Genomic DNA, 21807 nt, shown 5'->3' on the forward strand with positions numbered 1-21807 from the left:
TTACTGAAAACTCTAGAAACTCTAGTTTGAGATCATCATCCGACATGGTTCGTAATGCTGTAACTACATTTTCAAATTCTTGTGGCATTGACAATAATAAGAAACATGACATATCAGATTCTTCAAAAGAGCTTCCTAAATTTTTAAGTTCTCTAAAAACTCTGTCACATTTTGAGAAATGATCTTGCATATTCTTCCCATACTCATATTTCAGGCCAATTAGTTCTTTTAGTAAATAAAATTTGGAACATGTACCTTTTTTACTAAAAATTGACTCTAATTTTTGTATCATCTCATATGCTATCTCTGTTTCTTTCACATATTCTAGGTGAGTATCTGCTACACTTTGTATAATCACCATACAGGCTTTGTTATTTTTCTTTTGGCAATCATCATTCCTATTGCTTTGTGGTACTTCTTTTAGGATATCACTTAAATCCATTGCTTTTAATACGGAGTTTAACCGAAATTTCCAATTATCAAAGTTATCTCCATTAAATGGAATGATTCCATGTTTGTTTTCCATACTCGCCATTTTTTCCTTTTTATTATAGTAACCTTCTTTTAATTTTCCACTTTTAACACACTCCCTCTGGGCCCATAACCAATGTTAGGTTTAAATGTGCGTTGTATGTTAAATGTGTGTTAAATAAAATTATTTATTGGAACAAAATGACTACAATAATTCTTTATAATAATAACTAAAAACTTAATTCACTCTGTCGACCATGCTTTCGACACCACCTTCAGTCTGTCAACTCTGCTTCCCCTAACCATCTTATTATATATAATATTATTGTTGTTCTAGTTAGCTGGAAACCAACAATTTTATAAAACATTATTCTTCATAACGGTAGCTGGACCAACGCTACCGAAACGTTGACATAAAAAAGATTGTGTATGGATTTACCAATTTATCATTTTTTTTAGTTTGTCGAGTTTTTAATGAACTTGAAAAAGTTTTACAATATTTGAAAATCTGAGTTCGTAATAATAAATTGACTATGACTACAACAGATTGCATTTGTGGCATACCATTCTGGAAGAATTTTTTCTATTTTTCCAACAATTTTCTTTTTCAAATTTAATATTATTTTATTATCTGAAATTTTCCCTATATTTTTGTCGAAGCTATTGAGTACTATCATGGTGAAATTTTTCAATAATGTTGTTGGAGTTTTTAATGCACACTTATCATTTAAATAATAATTCTTATAGAATATAAGAAGCTCTTGTCCACTGTTTATGTCATCAGAAGCTTCTAAACTGACTTTACAGTCTTTGCAATTGAAGCGATCTAAACATTTTTTGATTAATAACCCCCAAAAATACTACAGAACAATTTTCTAACGTCGCAATATCAGCTGCTAGCACTTCTGAATTCGTATCGCTCAGAACACGATTACAGGGTTTTGTTGAATGTAAACGTGTACTATTCAGGGCATCAAATGAATTGTTCATGGTTAGAACAAAGTTAGCCGTGTTTTTAGCTGTACTTGAAATAAGTTCAACAGTTTCCAAAGATGTCATTGTGGCAGAATAAACACTGTGACTCAACAATTGGGCAGCTAATTTAACATTCATTTTTTGTTTTGCTCCTTTTATCAAGATTATAAACTTTTCGAATGTCAGAAAAATATATGAACTGCCCATTAAATATGAAACTATTGTTCAAAAAATTGTTTCTAACGCATTTCAACAGATGGGGAGCATCAAAAAAAGTATAATATTTTTTCTCATTATGAAAAAAATAAGGTTGGTTTTTGTTAACCCCCAAATGCTTTATGAGTTTCTGATTGGTAGTTGATAAATCACATACTATGCCTATAGTGTCTAGTTTTGTCTCACTAAGTTTTTCCAATGCCACAAGTGATTTTGTAAAATTCGTGAGAGTTCCTTCTCCATACAAAACGTTCGCAGAGAGTTGCGCTTTCATAATCCTTTTTTTTTGTAGCTCTCAATTGAATATTCAGGCTATTGACTTTTTTCCTAACATTGGTTAGTTTCTTCCTCAACCTTTCATTTTCTTCTTGTAATTACTGCTTCCTAACTCCAATTTCCATAGAACAAGATGGAAGGTTCTGTAACTCTTTCAACCACTCTTCATTTTCATGATTACTGATCGGGGCAATAAAATCACTATTTTAATATGTTTGTGGGTGTGAGGAAACATTTAATTGGATTATTTGTTAATCCAAATTTTCCCTATCCGATTCACGTACAGCAGTAGTAGGCAATCTTTTAGATTGACTAATATTTTCACTGAAATGTTTGCTGCAGATCAGCTTAGTTCTTAGTGATTTTTGGCTTAGGTTTGCCAAAACAGCATTACCTGAAATAAGGAACATCAATGTTAACATACATATTTATTGTAATGTTTATGGTAAAATATTTTTTTATTTTCAAAAACTTGAATTTATTTCATTTCAATAACGGGCATAAATGGAATAACGACTAGTAGTACCCTTATTTGGAATTTCCCTAATTGTATCTTATATCATCGTCGGATTGACAGAATTTTCCCAAATTATGTTATACCTGCGTATCATTCTCAAAAACAACTACACATCATTGAAGTTTCTTGGTATGCTCACAACAATGGTAAAAACACTCTCATACTTATCTTTAATAAGGGTTTTTAAAATCAAACAAAAAAGACCATTCAAAAGAATTGTAACAAAACCAGAAATAAAAAATATACAAATAAGTATATATGTACCAAAGATATTTAAATAATCTGATTTTAATATAAATATTATATTCATTGGCTTTGTACTGAAAATTAAGGATCAATGCGAAAATTTGGATAAGACCAATAAATAAAAAAATTCTTTCTAATAAAGAAAAAAATTGTCCTATCCACTACTACTAAAATACCTACTTATATAAACGTTTTGTCAGTTTTATCATTGTGTAAAGATATTTATACAATGGCCTCATCTTTACCGATAAATGTACCAACTAACCCAGGACCGGTCTTGGTTTCATATTGCAGAGCCAAAAGTTATAATAATCGAAAATATTATTTATTGTATTATTTATTTATACTTTTTGGATTGACCACAAAATAATATAGAAATGTTGAAACTGAGCTCATTGTTGAGTTAAACATATTTATATTACTACTGGTACTAATTTAACAAAATGATGTGGTCATCAAAGCGGGTACTTACTAGCTAATAAAATTATCTCTTGTTAAATGTGTTTTTTGCAATATTGCAAATTGAAACTAAAAATTCATTTTTATTGAAAGTATTCAACAATCGTAAGATGGTATATAGCAGTGCTTCTTAACTTTTTTAAGCCGCGACCCAAATTTGAGAAATATGTTCATGACGCGACCCAAAAAAAGTCAAAATTTGTTCATTGCTTTATTTTAGATCGTATTTTTAAAAAATCTTCAATCCTACGAGATGATTTTTTTTAACTTACAAATTTTTTATTTATTTTTTTAATAATAAAGATAAACAAAAATACTTTTCGATCCAAGGAAAATTTAATTAATAATCAAGTGTTTTTAATAATGTTTATTGACCAAATGAAAATATATTTATAACTTTTTGAAAATAATTGACATTTTAACTTATTCCTAAAAAAAAAAATAAAAAGAAATATCAATACATATGTTACCTAAGCCTTTTAAATTTTAAATGCAAGTCATACAGTTTCAATGAGAACCTTGTGCTTGAATACATTTTGAAAGATCTTCAAACCTCGTTTGAATGCATGTCAAGGAGCACCTTATATCTATTTCAGGATTTAACTTGTTTCGGTAATTGTTTTTGATTGCACACAGAGCCGAAAAACCAGCCTCACACATATATGTTGTTGAAAAGGGCAATAATACTTTTAGGACTTCTTAAACAATTATTGGCTTTTCGGTTTTTAATTTTAACTAGAAAGCACATTAAGATTCAGTGTTTTTGTAGAAATTGTATCGAAGTGCTTGGTCACTTTGTATTTCTATTAATTGTTCTTGAAATTGATTAATATTAACAAATTCCTCATGCAAATCACTTACATCAAAATTAAATGGCATTCGAACCCAATTATATTTGAAAACATCGTCTGCAGGGAAATATTGATCAAAGTCTGCTATTAGTTTTTCCAAATGATTAATAATAATTTTCTGTATTTCAAAATCTGTGATATCAATATTATTGTCTTCAACAAGACAAATTAAGAGTCGGGAATGAAGCAAGTTTCTTTACTTCAACCTTATTTCTCCATAATTTGAGTTTATTTTTAAAACATGTAATTTTTTTAGTTAATTCAATAATAGTATGATTACGTCCTTGCATAGACGTATTTAGATTATTTATTTCAAATAAAATATCTGACAAATAAGCAACTTGAGTAATCCACTTCAACTCGGAGAATTTAGATGCTATTGGGTGTTTCTTTTCTCTCAAAAAAATTCGACTTCTGTCCGCAATGATAATACTCTTTGAACAACTTTGCCCCGGGACAGCCATCTAACTTCAGAATAATATAATAAATGTTCGTATTCTGCACCAAATTCGAAACACAGTTCGCGGAAATTTCTACAGTTAAGAGCTTTTGATTTGATAAAATTGATTACCGCAACAATTTCATCCAAAACGATACATAATTCGGGTGATAATTTTTTTGAAGCAAGATTTTGTCTATGTAACAAACAATGAATCGATATAATTTATGAATTCGTTTGTTTTGTTCTCGTCGAAAAACCCTTTTGAGATGCTGTCATGGCAGCTGCACCGTCGGTGCAAATACTGAAACACTGATTCCAATTTAATTCTTAAAAAACGAATCGACCATAAGAAAAATATCTTCACCTCTAGTTGTTGTTGACATTGGTTTGAAAAATACAATGTCCTCCTGTATATCTGTTAAACCTGGATACCGAACGTAAACCATGAGTTGAGCATCTTTACTTACATCTGTCGTTTCATCCAGTTAAATACTAAATAAACCAGCAATTTTTATAGCAGAAATAAGTTGATTGTTAATATCAAATGACATATCATTAATTCGTATCTTTTGTAATTTCTTTGAACTTTCATCTCCGCACATGATAGGTGCCATGTCAATGGCAGCAGGTTTTATAAGTTATTCAACAATATTATGGGGTTTCTTTTGTTTTGCAATATGCCAAGCCACATAAAAAGAATCAAGTGTAGCTTGTTTGGCAGAATTTATAAAACCATTACTACTTGGTACATCCAAACGCTGTCTTTTTAAATGGGCTTCTTTTCTTTCGAAGAAAGTACGATCTTTTCCCTCAAAGGAAACATTTTTATGTCTCGCATCAAAATGTCTTTTAAGTTTGTTCGGTTTCATCGATTCATTACTTAATATTTCACTGCACAACACGCATTGCGGCTTGTTTATTCCTCGATCATAAATGCAAGTAAAACCTAATTCTAAAAATGCTTCCTTGTATTCACGTTTTGCCATTATTAGGGTGATTACAATTTTACAATACGCACTGCAGCTTGATCACTCTACTATTATAATAATAATTAATGCTTGTATTCACGTTTAAAGAGTCTGCGCGCATGCAAAGCAATGGCGTGGGTATTACCAACACCTCCTAGAAGAGAAAGCTTCAAGATAGGAATTGGACGTCACTTCCGGAAGGCCATTCGCGAAGAGCGGTAAAACCGAAACATTGTATTAGGGAATAACTATTCTAGGAGGTGTTGGTATTACTTATTATTTGGTGTATTACTAACTTTTTTGGTTCGACTCAGCACGACCCAAGAAATATGCTTCGCGACCCATAGGTTAAGAACCGCTGGTATATAGCATTACTATATTCTTACCCTTAATAGATACGAAGACAAAAATGGTGATTATATTATGGAAGGACATTACATTGGTTAAAAAAGTTCTTTTTTAGATCGAAAACACCAGGTAATGTTTAAAGTAAAGCTCTCAGTACATTTTTCGACAAAATCAAAACGAGTATCTACGACAGAAACGTATTTGAGAATAATCATTAGTGATACTAGTTATTCGAGATAAAAGTGTGCTATATCGCTTAAATTGACTAATAATTATAATAAATAAGCATATCCTCATTAAAAACCTATATCTTTGCCTCGTGAAGACACGAAACGTCGTATCGAAGATTTGTTGGTACATGTCTATAGTAAATTTGTATTCAAATAAAACTAATATTTGATATTATTTCATTCAAACATTCTATGCTGGATAAATCAAAAGCATAAGTATAACTTGAGAATGAAATTATAATTTTCGCCCTAATTGTTACTATTTTGTCAATTTGTTATGGCATACAATATAGTATTATAACCATATTATAATCTATAATCTTCTATAATATAAAAATGAATCGCAAAATGTGTTGGTAAGCGCATAAATCAACAACGCCTGGACCAATTTGGCCAAATCTTTTTTTAAAATGTTCGTTGAAGTTCAAGGATGGTTTTTACGGCGAGAAAAATTAGAATTATTGCTGGAAAAACCCTAAAAATAGCTCTTTTCTTTTTCCCATACAAATGATTTGTAACTAAAACTTAGTCAATTTGAGCTTTATTGCTATGGTAATTACAAGCACTCACTGTTGTCTAAGCAATGTAGGTGTGTTCCTAACGTCAAAGATCATATCTATCAAAACAATGTGTGTGTGTGCGTTGGAGCACAGAATACATAGTTGGAGGAGTTTAATGTCGCGTTCCGAAACTCGCGTTTCTTTTGTATTAATTTCGGCACGCGAGATAAAATGCAGCAGTTTCCACGTCATTACATCAGTCAAACAAAAATCGCGTTAGCAACAGTGTTTTATTATTTTTAATATCCAAACAAAAACAATTCGTACGGCTAAAAAAAAACAATTCGTACGGCTTAAAAGGATTTGACTTCAAGTCATATCAAATTAAAAAAAAAAAAAGTTGTCTGTTACCTAATCTACTGAGTTTGCTTTTGTCAACTGATACACGAAACAAATTCGTATATCGTGTTTTTTGCAGAGTGTTTAGTTAGTTAGTGTTTGATTAGTTCGTGATTAGTGAAAAAATAATGTATATTTGATACGCCTCCTATAAGACGAAGCAATTTAGGTAGAAGAACCAGAAATGCTACAAACCAAGCTAATTACCGATCTAATCGTACTGCACAAGAACGTGACGACGGAAATGAACGTGAAAGAATTCGGATATCACAAACGCGTGAAGCGCGAGCGCGACATTCAACTAATAATCGCGCAAGTTTGAATCGAGCTGCTTTCAGTTACGATGTGTCAATTGACTACAGTAACTACCAATGTGTTGTTATTGGTTCTATGAACTCGGTTTGCTCACACTGTAAGGCATTAAAATACAAAAACGAAGCCAATGGATTGTGTTGCGCAAATGGTAAAGTGAAATTGATACCATTGGATCCACCACCAGAACCATTGTACTCATTGGTTTCAGGAATAGGAACAGATTCTATACACTTTTTGACACATATCCAACAATATAACAATTGCTTTCAAATGACTTCATTTGGGGCAATAAATGTAGTTCGGGAAAATTTTATGCCAACTTTCAAGGTATGTATTATAGCAGTTACTCATAATTATTTTAGCGAACAAAATTTTCTGTCACGAAAGTTAAGATGTGTCACTTATCTTCAATTTCTTAATCATTACGAAATATATCACTTAGTCATCATATTATATGGCGATTCAGTTTCAGTGACACTTTTATTATATTTTATATATTTGATAGATATTAGTTAAAACTAAATATATACTTTTTAAGATCAAATATTATTTAAGTTTGGTCACTGACAATCCATTAATTTATACCACACCATAATATTTTTCTTATTTACAGATACAAGGGCAAATATATCACAGAGCAGGTTCACTGTTACCAGTGTCAGATAGCGACAACAAATTCCTGCAAATTTATTTTATGGGCAATTCACCACAAGAAGTTGATCTGCGTTGTGCACATAACAATTTAGTAAAGAGGTCTATTATAGAACAATTACAAACTTTATTTCATCAACACAATCAATTGATTATATTGTTTAAAACTGCCCTGGATCTGATGCCATCCGATAATCACAAAATTGTAATCAGAGCTGATAAAACACCTGCAGGTCAACATACAAGACGTTTTAATGCACCAACTATTGATGAAGTTGCTATCGTTGTAGTTGGAGAAAACTTGGAATCCCGTGATATTGTTTTACATCGTCGGAATGATCAATTACAACGTATAAAGGAAACACACCGCTCATATGATGCACTGCAATATCCCATTATATTTTGGCAAGGTGAAGATGGCTACGATTTCTCAACAAAAATGATAAATCCCATTACAGGTAACTAAAATATTAGTTTAGCTATGGCGATAATATTTCAGTCATTATATTATGTATTTTAATTTTATATTTGAATGTTATTAAAACAAAATCTATTTACAGGTTCTGAAACCAACAGAAAAGTCAGTTCAATGAACTATTATTCATACCGCCTAATGATTCGGGAAAATGAAGATAATCACATATTGAAATGTCGGCGATTATATCACAAATATGTTGTTGACATGTATGTTAAAATTGAAACGGAGAGATTAACATTCATCAGGTTGAATCAAACCAAACTCCGATCTGAAGAGTATATTCACCTTCGAGATGCGATTAATACTGATGGAAATGCACAGAATGTCGGTCGGATGACTATTCTTCCAGCAACATACATCGGAAGCCCTCGGCATATGCATGAATATGCTCAAGATGCCATGTCGTATGTTCGTCATTATGGTACAGCAGATTTGTTCATCACATTTACATGCAATCCGCAAAGGATAGAAATCAAGCAGGAGTTATTCTCTGGGCAATCACCCATTGATCGTCATGATATTACAGCCAGAGTCTTTAGACAAAAGTTGAAATCATTAATGGATTTCATCGTAAAACATAATGTGTTTGGTGAGACACGCTGCTGGATGTATTCTGTGGAGTGGCAGAAACGAGGATTGCCACATGCACACATTTTGATTTGGTTGGTTGAAAAGATAAGGCCAAATGAAGTTGATGCAGTGATATCAGCTGAAATCCCTGATGTACAAGTAGATCCTGGATTACATGAGGTAGTTATCAAACACATGATACATGGTCCCTGTGGAACTCTTAATCAAAATTCACCGTGTATGATGGATGGTAAATGTTCAAAACGATATCCACGGACATTAATATCGGAAACAATTACTGGTAATGACGGTTATCCATTGTATCGTCGCAGATCGATAGCAGACAATGGAAAATCAACAATTGTCAAATTAAATCAACAAGATATTGAAATAGATAATCGTTGGATTGTTCCATATTCACCCATTTTATCAAAGACATTCAAAGCACACATCAACGTTGAATCTTGCCATTCAGTGAAATCAATTAATTACATTTGCAAATATGTAACCAAAGGGAGTGATATGGCTGTGATTGGAATTGGTGCAGAGAATTCCAATGATGAAGTTACCCAATACCAAATGGGCCGCTATGTCAGTAGTAATGAAGCAGTTTGGCGAATATTTTCTTTTCCTATTCATGAGAGACACCCTTCTGTTGTTCACTTAGCTGTGCATTTAGAAAATGGACAAAGAGTGTATTTAACAACACAGAACGCAGTACAAAGAGCTGCTCAGCCACCATCTACTACATTAACCAGTTTTTTTGAGACATGCCAAAACGATGATTTCGCACAAACATTGCTATATTCTGAAATGCCAAAATATTATACCTGGAATCAATCCTCAAGGAGATTTATACGACGGAAACAAGGAAAACCAGTTCCAGGATATACAGATGTATATTCCACCGATGCGATTGGCCGGATTTATTCAGTACATCCAAGCAATGATGAATGTTTTTATTTACGACTGCTATTAGTCAATGTACGTGGCGCAACATCATTCCAACAGTTACGAACTGTTGATGGTGAATTGTGTGGATCCTACAGAGAAGCCTGTCAACGTTTGCAATTACTTGAAAATGACGCTCATTGGGATCAAACTCTCAATGATGCTGTAATATCATCACACGCTCATCAAATACGAACATTGTTTTCTATAATCATATCTACATGCTTCCCATCAAACCCAATTGATTTGTGGATCAAGTACAAAGATTATATGTGTGATGATATTTTGTATCAAATACGGAATAGAATGGGAAATCCAAATATACAAATCAGTGAAGAAATTTACAATGAAGCATTGATTTCAATTGAGGACATGTGCTTGATAATGTCAAACAAACTATTAATTCAATTAGGCCTGACGGCGCCCAATCGTCCAATGCATGACGCTTTTAACCAAGAGTTGCATCGAGAAAGACTGTATGATCTCAACGCTTTGAAAGAATTAATTCAAACAAATCTTCCACTGTTAAATGAACAACAGAAGTATGTATTTGAAACTCTTATGAAAGTAACAAATGATGAAACTGGAGGAATTTACTTCTTAGATGCACCTGGTGGTACAGGAAAAACTTTTTTGATTTCATTAATATTAGCAACAATTCGCTCACAAAATAAAATTGCACTTGCACTCGCTTCGTCGGGAATCGCAGCAACTTTGCTTGAAGGTGGTCGAACAGCCCATTCAGCACTAAAATTGCCATTAAATATGCAAAGCAATAAAACTCCAACCTGTAACGTTTCGAAGAACTCTGCAATGGCAAAGGTTTTGCAGCAATGTAAATTGATTGTTTGGGATGAATGCACGATGGCACATAAAAAATCTTTGGAGGCTTTAGACAGAACCTTAAAAGATCTACGGAGCAATAATAACCGATTTGGTGGTGCAATGATTTTATTAGCAGGAGATTTTCGTCAAACATTGCCAGTGATTCCACGATCAACGCCAGCTGATGAACTCAATGCATGTCTAAAGTCTTCCAATTTGTGGAAACATGTCAAAGTACTTCATTTAAGCAAGAATATGCGTGTCGAGTTGCAAAATGACCAATCTGGAAACATATTCTCTAAACAACTCATTGACATTGGTAATGGCAAATTACCTATAGACATGTTGACTGGCTGCATTAACTTTCCTCAAAGTTTTTGTCAGTTAACTCAATCAAAAGATGAACTTATTCAGAAGGTGTTTCCAGATGTTTCTCAAAATTACAGAAACCATGATTGGTTGAGCGAACGAGCTATACTGGCTGCAAAAAACATAGATGTAAATGAATTAAATTTCAAAATTCAAGAACAAATTACAGGCGAATTGAGGATATATAAATCAGTTGATTCGGCTACTAATCAAGATGATGTAGTCAACTATCCACCGGAATTTTTAAACTCGCTGGATTTGCCAGGATTGCCACCTCACAATCTTCAATTAAAGGTCGGATCGGTGGTTATAATGTTGCGAAATATCAACCAACCGCGTCTTTGCAACGGTACACGGTTAGCGATAAAAAAATTACTAAACAATGTGATAGAAGCAACTATACTCAAAGGAAAGTATAAAGGAGAAGATGTTCTCATACCGCGCATCCCAATGATTCCGACTGATGTGCCATTTGAGTTTAAACGACTACAGTTTCCAGTGCGGCTTGCTTTTGCTATGACTATAAACAAGTCCCAGGGGCAATCATTAAGTGTTTGTGGTATTAATCTAGAAAACCCATGTTTCTCACATGGTCAATTGTATGTTGCCTGTTCCCGTGTTGGAAAACCATCAGATTTGTTTATCTATGCGCCAGGTAATCAAACAAAAAACATCGTATACCACAAAGCACTACAATGATAATAATAATAATTATTTATGATTCACATGATTAACAATAAAGCGATTACTTACTTTTAAATCCTTATATATGTTTTATTTAATTATTTTTTATTCACAACGCCCTATCACCAGGGTGACGGTTCTGTTCAGGAGAATTTTTTAAAATACGTAGGCACAAAAACTGCCACATTACAAATCTTTTTAACAGGACGAAGTCTGTCGGGTCAGCTAGTATATATATATATATACACGTTACCAATAATGTCGTATAACATTTATCTTAATTAGGCGTTTTTGGCATTGCAGTGACTTAAATTTCATGAGAGAAACGGTTTTTACTGCTAACATGGACAAGATGCCTTGAAAAAACGCACAGGCCTTTCAAATATCCAACAATAAATAATTTTATTTCATAAAAAAAATGATTTTTTATTTTATTTTTAACATAGACGCTAAATAATGTGGCTAAAGATATTCGTATAACCACTATTTAACAGGGTGATATTAATTTTGGATTCCATGTTGTTCAAATAAGTTTAATTTTCGTTTTTTGAAGACATAATGAATCGTCCCTTTTTATTTGAGTAAACAATCATGGCGAAATCATTGTATAGTAATTTTACAAAAAATGGAAACCTAAAAATCACTTGTTATGATCTTGTATAACCGATAGTAATGATATATAACTTTGTGGGTTATATAGTAGTGTTTAGAGTTACTAGTAGTGTTAAAATAAAACTTAAATCCTCCAAGGATCTCGTATATAATTAAAGGTAACATACGTTACTGAAAGTGTTGTTATATACTTAAAGTTAGGCAACCCGCGCATCGCGTTTTCAATAACTGACGTGCGAGCAGCTGAGTTTTAAAGAACATTTCAAGTCTGACAATTGTTTAACACATGTTTGATATAAAACATAACCTTAATTTAATTAAAAATAAAACGTTTGCTATTAAGAGTATTAAGTATAAGTTTTAAATATTTTAAAAGACATTCAAATGTCTTTTCAAAATTGTTTAGTTTTCCCGCACTTATTTGTACTTTTCTTGAAAAAAATTTTTTGTCTGTGTACCAATGAAATGAGAACTATTTTATCATTATTTTATTTCAGGATTTGGAAAAAAAAATTGATGAACAAATTGATTATTTAAAAGATGAAATAATGAAGCGAACGAAATATGAAAGTGAAGACCTTTTAAAGCGCTTAAATAAAACTTTATCATATTTCAAATCACAATTTAAATTGCGCTGGATGAAAGCGTTCAGGATAGAAAAAAGGTTACTCAAAAATAATGCTGAGGGGCTTGATACATCAATTTCATTGATAATAATATAAGATATAGAGAGTCCTAGAAGGGAAAAGGTCGCCCAGAAATTCCGTTTGAATCTAGTTCCGATGCAAACCGAACGACTAAAATCAAAACAGTTGAGAGAGTCTACATCAATAAATGTATCAAATTATCCCACTCAAATGAGTTTAAGAGCTACTGGGCAGCGAGAATATGTCAGAGGATGATGATGTAGATTATACAGTTACGTTTTGCGTTTAACAGGTACCGTTTAACCTTCTATTAGTGCCTCTGCCTAATTCCAACCCTATTTTAGATTCGGCTTAACCATGCGCCGTAAGGGCAATGGTGTCTTACCCAAAATTTTTAGAGCTTTATAAGTATATTTGTTTAGTTTAACGCATCAGTATTTGCTGTTAAGCCGTGAATAGAGTTCACAGTATTATAAGATTAGTAATAAAATGGCGACACTTACACCAAATATGTTCCAATAATTCTCCACTATCAGTGAATGAGAAACTTATTGTTTTAAATGTACACGATTGCATACACTACGATTACCCGAAATTTACTGTACAAGAAACTGTCGACCAATGTTCCCAAATGACTTGAGTTTGAAAGTTCACCGTTTTTAAATTATTGCAGGGGAGAAAAATAGCAGGTCAAGTGGAACCTCCTAAGAAAAGTCCAGGCAGACCAGTAAAGGTCCTTGATGAAGACACCAAAAGTGTAATTCGAAGAAAAGTTCACCCTTTTTATTTTAAAAAAGAAATACCCACCTAAGATAAAATTTTAATGGAGCTTGGTCAGGATGATAGTATTCCGTTGATAACTAAAAAACTTTTATGGACTACTTTGAGAAATATGGATTTTACCTGGGAAAAGCATAAACGTAAAGCACTTTTACTGGAAAGCGAGGAAATTGTTAGCTTGCGATAAAATTACTTAATAAATATAAAGCAGTATAGAACAGAGCAAAAGAAAATCTTTTATCTTGATGAGACGTGGATTAATGAAGGTTACTCAGTACCAAAAATGTGGCAAGAAAAAAATATAACCAGTGCTCGCCAAGCTTTCATGGAAGGCCTTCAACGGGTATTAAGGTGCCTTCAGGTAGAGCGAAGAGACTAATAATCGTCCATATTGGAAGCGAAGAGGGATTTTTAAAAAAAGGTTTGCTAACCTTTCAGTCGTACCATACGGGAGATTACAACGAGGACATGGATTTGGATGTTTTTAAGGCTATTTTGGTGAAATGTTAAAATATCTTCCGGCTGATTAAGTATTAATTATGGATAATTTCATCAATCAGTTATCATTCTCGACGTATAGAGAAGACTCCAACTTCATCTTGGAGAAAACAAGAAATTATTGACTGGTTAACAACCAAAAGTATTGAATTTGAAGAAAATTTGATGAAAAAGAGCTATTAGCTATAGCATATTGACACAAAAATCGTTTTATGAAATATCCCGTGGAAGATATAGCAGAAAAACATAGTGTAACTGCGCACACCGCTATATCATTGCGAACTAAATCCTATAGAACTTATATGGGCGCAAGTGAAAGAATTTGTAGCAAGACACAACACGACATTTAAAATGAAAGACGTTAAGCTACTGTTGGATCAAGCCATTAAGGAGGTGATACCAGAGAACTGGCGAAAAGCAGTTCAGCATGTCATTGAAGAAGAGGAAAAAATGTGGGATCTTGACTACTTGATCGATCGGACCGTCGACCCGTTAATTATAACGTCAAGAGGATAGTTCCTCAGGTGACGAAGAATATTATGATTTTTTATAATTTAATTTCTGTATAATGTATTTTTTGTATGATATTCAATAAAAAATAAGTGTACCTGTTACTATAATGTACATAACGCCTAATTTTTATTCTGTTAGAATAAAATTCTTTTCTTTTTACGAGTATCCTACCGGCACGCCTTTGGCACACTATTCTCTGTGTTTGTGAATGGATAACAATAGGCTAAACCCATAAATTGACCCTAACCCGGGTGGTACTTGGAAAAAAAAATTTTTTTACAATGAAATCAATGCCAAACTATGAAAGTGGCTTAAATATTCCTTGGGTCACTCTGTGGTCCCTTTATATACCTAATGAGATTTTATTCCTCTATACATTTCTGAAATAAACTATAGATTTTTTTCCTCTTCCCTCTAGTTCTGAGGACGATTAAATTTTTTATAATAAATAATTAATTTAATATAATGCAAAGATTTTTATTTTTTATTCTATTATAGCTAGGTCCCCTTCATTTTTATTTTTTGAGATGTGAGCTTAAAATTTAACGGCTTCATAAGACCATTTTATTAAAGCAATATGCTAAAAAGATGATTTTCCCATCTTACCTATTGCTCCTATGGGCGAAAAGGGATCAACTGATAAAAAATATAGTCCGTATTTCAAAATTTAACGTAAACTAAAGAATATTTTTTAAAAATGTAGTAAATATTACTTTCATAGTTTTTATGGGTAAGATTGCGAGTTGTAATTTGTTAATTTGATTATCCGCTTTTGTCATAATCTTGAACCAATTTCAAGCGATCAACCAATTTTAGTTGACATAGACTCAAGTATACGTTTAACAATCAACTGTTTGAATTCTTATTTTAATTTGAGACTGAGTGGTGACGCCATAATTACGATGTGTGTTTTTCTTGTTTGATTTGTACTATACCTCCTACTATACATAAATATTTTATACATGGCCCTGAAATAATGTCTGCTGTCTATAGCCCAATTAACAGAAGAAGCTCAAGAAGCCAGAAACAAAGATTTTAAAAAAATATCGGGAGCATTTTTCAAAAGTTTAGTCCGATCCCGTAATAACCAGTAAAAAAAAATTTCAAGAGAAAAAAATTGAGTGCCTTCTTAAAGAAACAAGGGATTTACTAAAACCGGGACTTCTACAACACTGTGGTTTTGACAAAATTAATGATGCCTACGACGATGGTACTGAGAGCGATGACAAGAAGAGCTCTTTTGATTCTGAAGATGATGAAATGTAGTAGCTGTATCTTTTTTGTATGGATATGTAATCACGTAAATAAATAACTAGAAGAAAATATTTATATATTACGATAATGTTCTTTTTGAAATAAAATAAAACTCAAAATGTTAACTATGTGAATTATTTGTAGTAATAACACATCCTATTAATAATAATCAATTTTGGAATATATTTATAGAGTTGCTGATTTATTGCTATAGGACCTTTTGCCCCAGTGTGCGAAGTCCAATAATAATCTATTAAATATTTTGATTTTGTAGAAAATTGCATGCAATTTCTTGCTCGTTGTCTTGTACCATGTCAAGCTACCTTAACAAAATGTTTTTAGTCTTACCTTAAACGCGTCCTTAAAATCATCGGATTTGGCCCTGTGTGCTCGATAGACTCACTTTAATACAAGGTGCAATAATTTGGAGTATTGTAAAATTTTATTATTAAACTTTTATGTGTTTTTAGAAAGTTCAAAGGAATGAAATAAAGGGTATTAAAGAAAGAAAAATGACATTGTAAATATTGAAATAAAAGCTCAGTCTGAAATTCATTTTTGAGTGGGGCTCAATATTTATATTAAGACCATGAGAATCAAGGAGTATGGCGTGACCGAGACAATCAAATTTATAAAACTTCCTCTACGACTAGCTACTTAACTCAGCATTTTAATCACTGTGGGGAGGTGGGAGTGACTTTGGCTCTTGTCCATGGAAAGAAACGCCTTTAGACGAAGCAGCAAGGAGCTGTGAAAACTGGAAGAGTTGTAAAAGTAACTACTTAACTGAGTTCCCAGAGTCAAAAAATTCTCTATAGGTAAAAACTGAATGAATTATTATATGATAAAACTAGATTAAAGGAGACTATATAAAATAGGAAGTGGAAGGATATTAAAGAAAGAAAAGAAAGAAAGAAAAATGACGGAAGGGTTGCATATTTCCTTGATGCTTTTATGTCGCGTATCTCAGCACTTATAAAATCGTTATTTGTGGCAAAATAACTAGCCATTGCAAGGTAAGCTGTTTGGGGCAAGTTGTCTGATTGATCACCATCAAACCCCTGCTCTATTTTTATTAACAAATCAACACGCGAACCAACTCTTTGTCGTCAAAATGGTGACTAGCCAGTATCATTTTCATCTTCATAAGTTTGTTAATACTAATCCTATCGACTTGAAATAAACACCGTTATTGTATAACGTAATATATTGTACAATTCAGCTGAATATAATATGAATATAATTCTTTTTAAACTTTACATTACATGAGAGTTGAGCGTTGAAAAATATACAGGATATACCGTTGAAAAAATATGTTAATAAGTTAAAAAAACACTTTTGATCGAATAATGCTTCTATATGGACAGTTTCTATAATTGGAAGGTACTCCGACTAAGGAAGACAGAATGATAATGCTTTTTCTATCCTCTGAGGTTCCAGCTCGGTTCTGCGCATTCTCAAGCATGCGCAGTATAGATAAAATGTCTCGAACGAGAGAGAAACGTAGAGAGCAGAATTATTATGTTAACCTGATCGAATTAGTTTTCTAATAACGTCATGTCACTTTACTTTCGGATTTGATTGATATACGATCTGACATATTGACATTTCAGCTGACAAAGTTGAATAATTAACAAGAGAGAAGATGTATACTATTATTTATTTACAATATTTTGATCGCCGATAGTTAGCACAAAGATAGTTTTACCTACCAAATAACTAAAATGAGTTACGTTAACAAAAGGACAAGAGTGTTTCAGAATCAAAACGATTTACAAATAGTACGAGCAAGATCAGAAGGTCGCATGAAAACGTATCAATCAGCACAAGACGTAAGAGCATGGAGCGATATTACAGAGGAAAGGAGGCAGTATATTTTAGATTATCATTCCAAACCTAGGCTGGTGAGTACCCGTTTATTTTGGATTTAATTGATTCAAATAACAATTTTCATAGTTTTCTTAGTAGTAACATAGTTATGCTTCCTTCAATTTCTGAAAACTAATGCAAACAATAAGAATAATTTCCCTTAGTAGATAATGTGGTTATTACCAAAAAGTTTCTTCTAAACTAAATCAATCTTCAAAAATTTGTATTTTACTTTGACTTCAGAATCTCTTTTGGTTTTACCTGTAGTGGAAGTTGTTTTATATTATTCTTCTGTTTTATGATGTTAAAAAGCTTATTTCATTTTTAATTCGGTGAAAATCTGTAAATATATTTTCGAAATTATTGTCGAGTAATTGCAGCATCTTGGTATTTTTTTTGGAAAACAATCGTTTTTCCTTTCTTTATTTGAAGTAGTACAAGTCGGATGATGCGTTAACTTTTCATTTAACGCACATAAATGAGGATATACCTGCGAAATAACTTTGTCATTGCATTATAATTTGAGATTCAGTTCATTTAAAAATGCAGTCAAATCGCTGCGTATAGGTAAAATACAGGTCACGCAGAGGGTCGTGGAATTGAAGTGACTTTTCAATAAAGACTATGTCAATTTCATGTATCAAATGGGCTTCAATTTTTAAAAGGAATTCTTTGAATGTTCCCTGATTCATAGCATAAGATTTTATGAGATATACGGATTTAGTAACTATTTTTATATCATGATCTAAGTTTAATATTTTACTACAAATATAAATCTCCGCCCTCAATAGTCGTTTCAATACTTCTCATTGCAGGAAGTTCTTCTTTTATTCTAAAACTGTTATTTATACCACTAATGAATACTAGCAATTGCGCAGTATCAGTGTGGAAATGGAAAAAATTTCAAATCTTTTACTCTCCGTGTCGTCGTCATACGTGATAAATTCATAGATTCAAATAGATTTACCTTTTTTATTTCCATTTCACATGATTTGGGGTGAAAAAATTCTATGTCCTCAATGTTAATTTTTAACAGTAGAAAAAGACTAAAAATATTTCAAAAAATGTGTTTTCGCTCCATGCAAATGTCAAATACCAATGTTACAAACTTATTTACAGTTCTTCCAATATCAATTGCAGATTATAAAAACTGGCTCGAAACATTTATTGATAATTTTGTTTGTTCTACATTGGAGTAGATACTTCATTTTATAAATTTATCATTTTTATAAATACTTTTAAAAATATGCTCATCTTATGCGACAACAGATGCACTTAATTGTAGTCCTACTCGGAACTTGGAAAAAAATTATTATTATACCTCGTTAACTTGCTAGAACTGAATATTAAATTATTAAACATGAATAGACGAGTAAAATGTACCTGCCTGTAAGAGAGTTTGGTTTAAACAGGGTACCAGACTTGACCTGAACTTCCGTAGTCTTTTATCTGACTCAATCTTGTCGCCATTGAACTATCCCTGACGATTTGGTTATTGCCATCCGTATAATTATTTACTTCAGTTAATTCAGCAATTTTTATTATGATTGCATTATCAGATTGCTGAAAATTTTCCTTTTATAAATATTCAAATATATTTAAAATAACTTGCAGTGTTTGTATTTCTAAATCTTTATTAATAAATTCATACCTGTCTTTATTCTCACTACACTGTGCATTATCTTCATTCGCCCATGGTGTAAAGAACGCCATATCTCTATTTATTTAAGAAATTCATGAATTTAATAAATGTCACCAAGCCACGCTACTGCTTATCGCCGATTGTCTGGAAGGAATATTTCGAAGAAATTGTGTACATACAGCTTCGGCCAATAGAAATCCATTTATGATTACGATTGGATGTTTTCAATGGTAAACAGTGGAGATGATGAGTCCACGTGGACTGACGGTTTGTTAGATGTTTACCGAATTTTATATGAGGAGTAAACGTTATTTTTCATTTCTTAATTTGTTATGAGTGCCGTGCGTATTTATGATATATTGATTGTTCCTCGCATAACTGTCTTTTGCAATTGATATTGGAAAAACTATATCTTTGCATGATTGTTAGTGACGCTTAAAATACTGATGTACTTAAAAGAGTAGAGTCAACTCGCTTGCGGGCCGAATTGAGCCTCTTCGCGGGCCGTAGGCTGGGCACTGCTAATGTAAACGGTTTTATTGTAGGTGAATTTTTAAAGATACTCATATTTTAAACCAAATTTATTTGATTCAAACGAAATAGAGTAATGCCGGGTATTAGGGTATGAATTTTAACGGGTATTGGAAGCAACTACCGCTTTGCACCTTTTCGCAAGAAAACTGAAAATAATGACGTCTAAAAACTAACAAATAACTTCATAAAGCAGATAAATCTTTACACTCTCTCGGTGGCAACTGATTTTGACAATTCGTTAGATTCTCCAATAATGAGGATGAGATTCTAATCTAACTTTTGTATGTCTGCAATTTTCATAATTTGTAATCAATTTAAATTATTGATTACAGGGTTTGCATTCGGTAGAAATAGTCCCTGTGGAATATTTAGTAGAATCGATAGCAGCTTTCAAAGATGAGAAAATAAAACAGCTCTTACAGAGAATAGATTATTTAGAAAAGATGATAGACTTATATAATCAGTTGGATTTAACAAACGAACAGAAGCAGAAATTGGATGAATTGGTAAAAGCTCATGAACTTGAACCTTATTCATCATAATCACTTGTGTTAAAATTTCGGTCAAATTATTAATATTAGGATGGTTTACAGCTAAACCAACACAAAAAATAACAAATAAAATTTACGATAAATACTAAAATCTAATAATTTATTTAGTGTTCGTTTGATATCAATATTAGAATAACAGTTTCATTGGATGAGACAAATTTATTGAATTTGAACAAATTTGAAGGCTAATAAGCATTTTTTAGTATAACATCATTAAATTTTATAAACCAAAATAGTCCAAAAGCTAGTCGCCACTTCAACTAAGGTAATTTCACAAGGCTGAAACTTTTTCTTTATGTTATTTAATATATTTAAAGTAGAAAAATCAACTTGGCAAGGTTAGCGAGTTTTTTTGCATATTGCAAATTTTTTATTTAAAAAAATGTATCTTCACAAATCTGGCTTTTGAATATATTTTTTATTAGACAATTTTGACTCTAAAAACACTCAAATATGTAATGAAACGGATATGGTACGATCAAATATCCAAAAATAATACAAAAATGCAATTTTTCATGTATTTCGTTAGTTAATTAGCAGCGTTGCAACTGACAAATCTAACGGAAATTTGTCTTAAAATGTTCTATTCCCCTAACTAATAATGTAAACCTTATATTCAGGTAAAAATTCTTTGGCTGGAGGGTCGACAAAGTCGGTAGACTTTTGTGATGAAAATACTGTACTACCCGTGTTAGCAACTTTCGATCCATTTCACAGATACTCGAAACCGAGCAAATCATCTGGCAACTTTATTTATACTCAAAATTGTATAATTAGAAATTTAGTGGAAAGCCAGATTTGTGAAGATACATTTTTTTAAATAAAAAATTTGCAATATGCAACCGTTGATATTGTTGCAACCGCTCTAACCCTGCCAGAAGTTGATTTTTCTACTAATATATAGAAAAAGTTTTAGCCTTGTGAAAGTCGAAGTGGCGACCAGCTCACCGACTATAAGAAACAAACTATTAATGTTATATAATACTTAGAGTATTTCAGAATACATTCAGTTGAACGTTAAATAACCATGTTTCCTCCAAGTTTCCTGAAAACAAACAGCAAGTCAAAAGAAATATTCAACCAAAACATCCCAACATACAAAATGCAGCGTTTGGTTAATAGTAACGCCAGTATGAATCTTCTCTCTTTTCCATTTTTTAAAAAAA

General features: G+C 32.1%; 2 protein-coding genes across 2 annotated transcripts; both read left to right on the plus strand.

Annotated features, from left to right (window-relative positions):
• Positions 1–8546: 8546 nt before the first annotated feature.
• Positions 8547–16569, plus strand: LOC130891562 (uncharacterized). Its single transcript, XM_057796385.1, has 2 exons — positions 8547–9809; positions 16516–16569. Exons 1-2 carry the CDS (start codon positions 8547–8549, stop codon positions 16567–16569), a joined length of 1317 nt encoding a protein of 438 aa, XP_057652368.1.
• A 1014-nt stretch (positions 16570–17583) lies between these two features.
• On the plus strand, positions 17584–21716 carry LOC130891355 (uncharacterized). Its single transcript, XM_057796011.1, has 2 exons — positions 17584–17949; positions 20423–21716. The coding sequence occupies exons 1-2, from the start codon at positions 17770–17772 to the stop codon at positions 20630–20632; spliced, it is 390 nt and encodes a 129-aa protein (XP_057651994.1). The 5' UTR covers positions 17584–17769; the 3' UTR covers positions 20633–21716.
• Positions 21717–21807: the final 91 nt, after the last annotated feature.

The sequence above is a fragment of the Diorhabda carinulata genome, chromosome 3 (assembly GCF_026250575.1).
Source record: "Diorhabda carinulata isolate Delta chromosome 3, icDioCari1.1, whole genome shotgun sequence".
NCBI lineage: Eukaryota > Metazoa > Arthropoda > Insecta > Coleoptera > Chrysomelidae > Diorhabda > Diorhabda carinulata.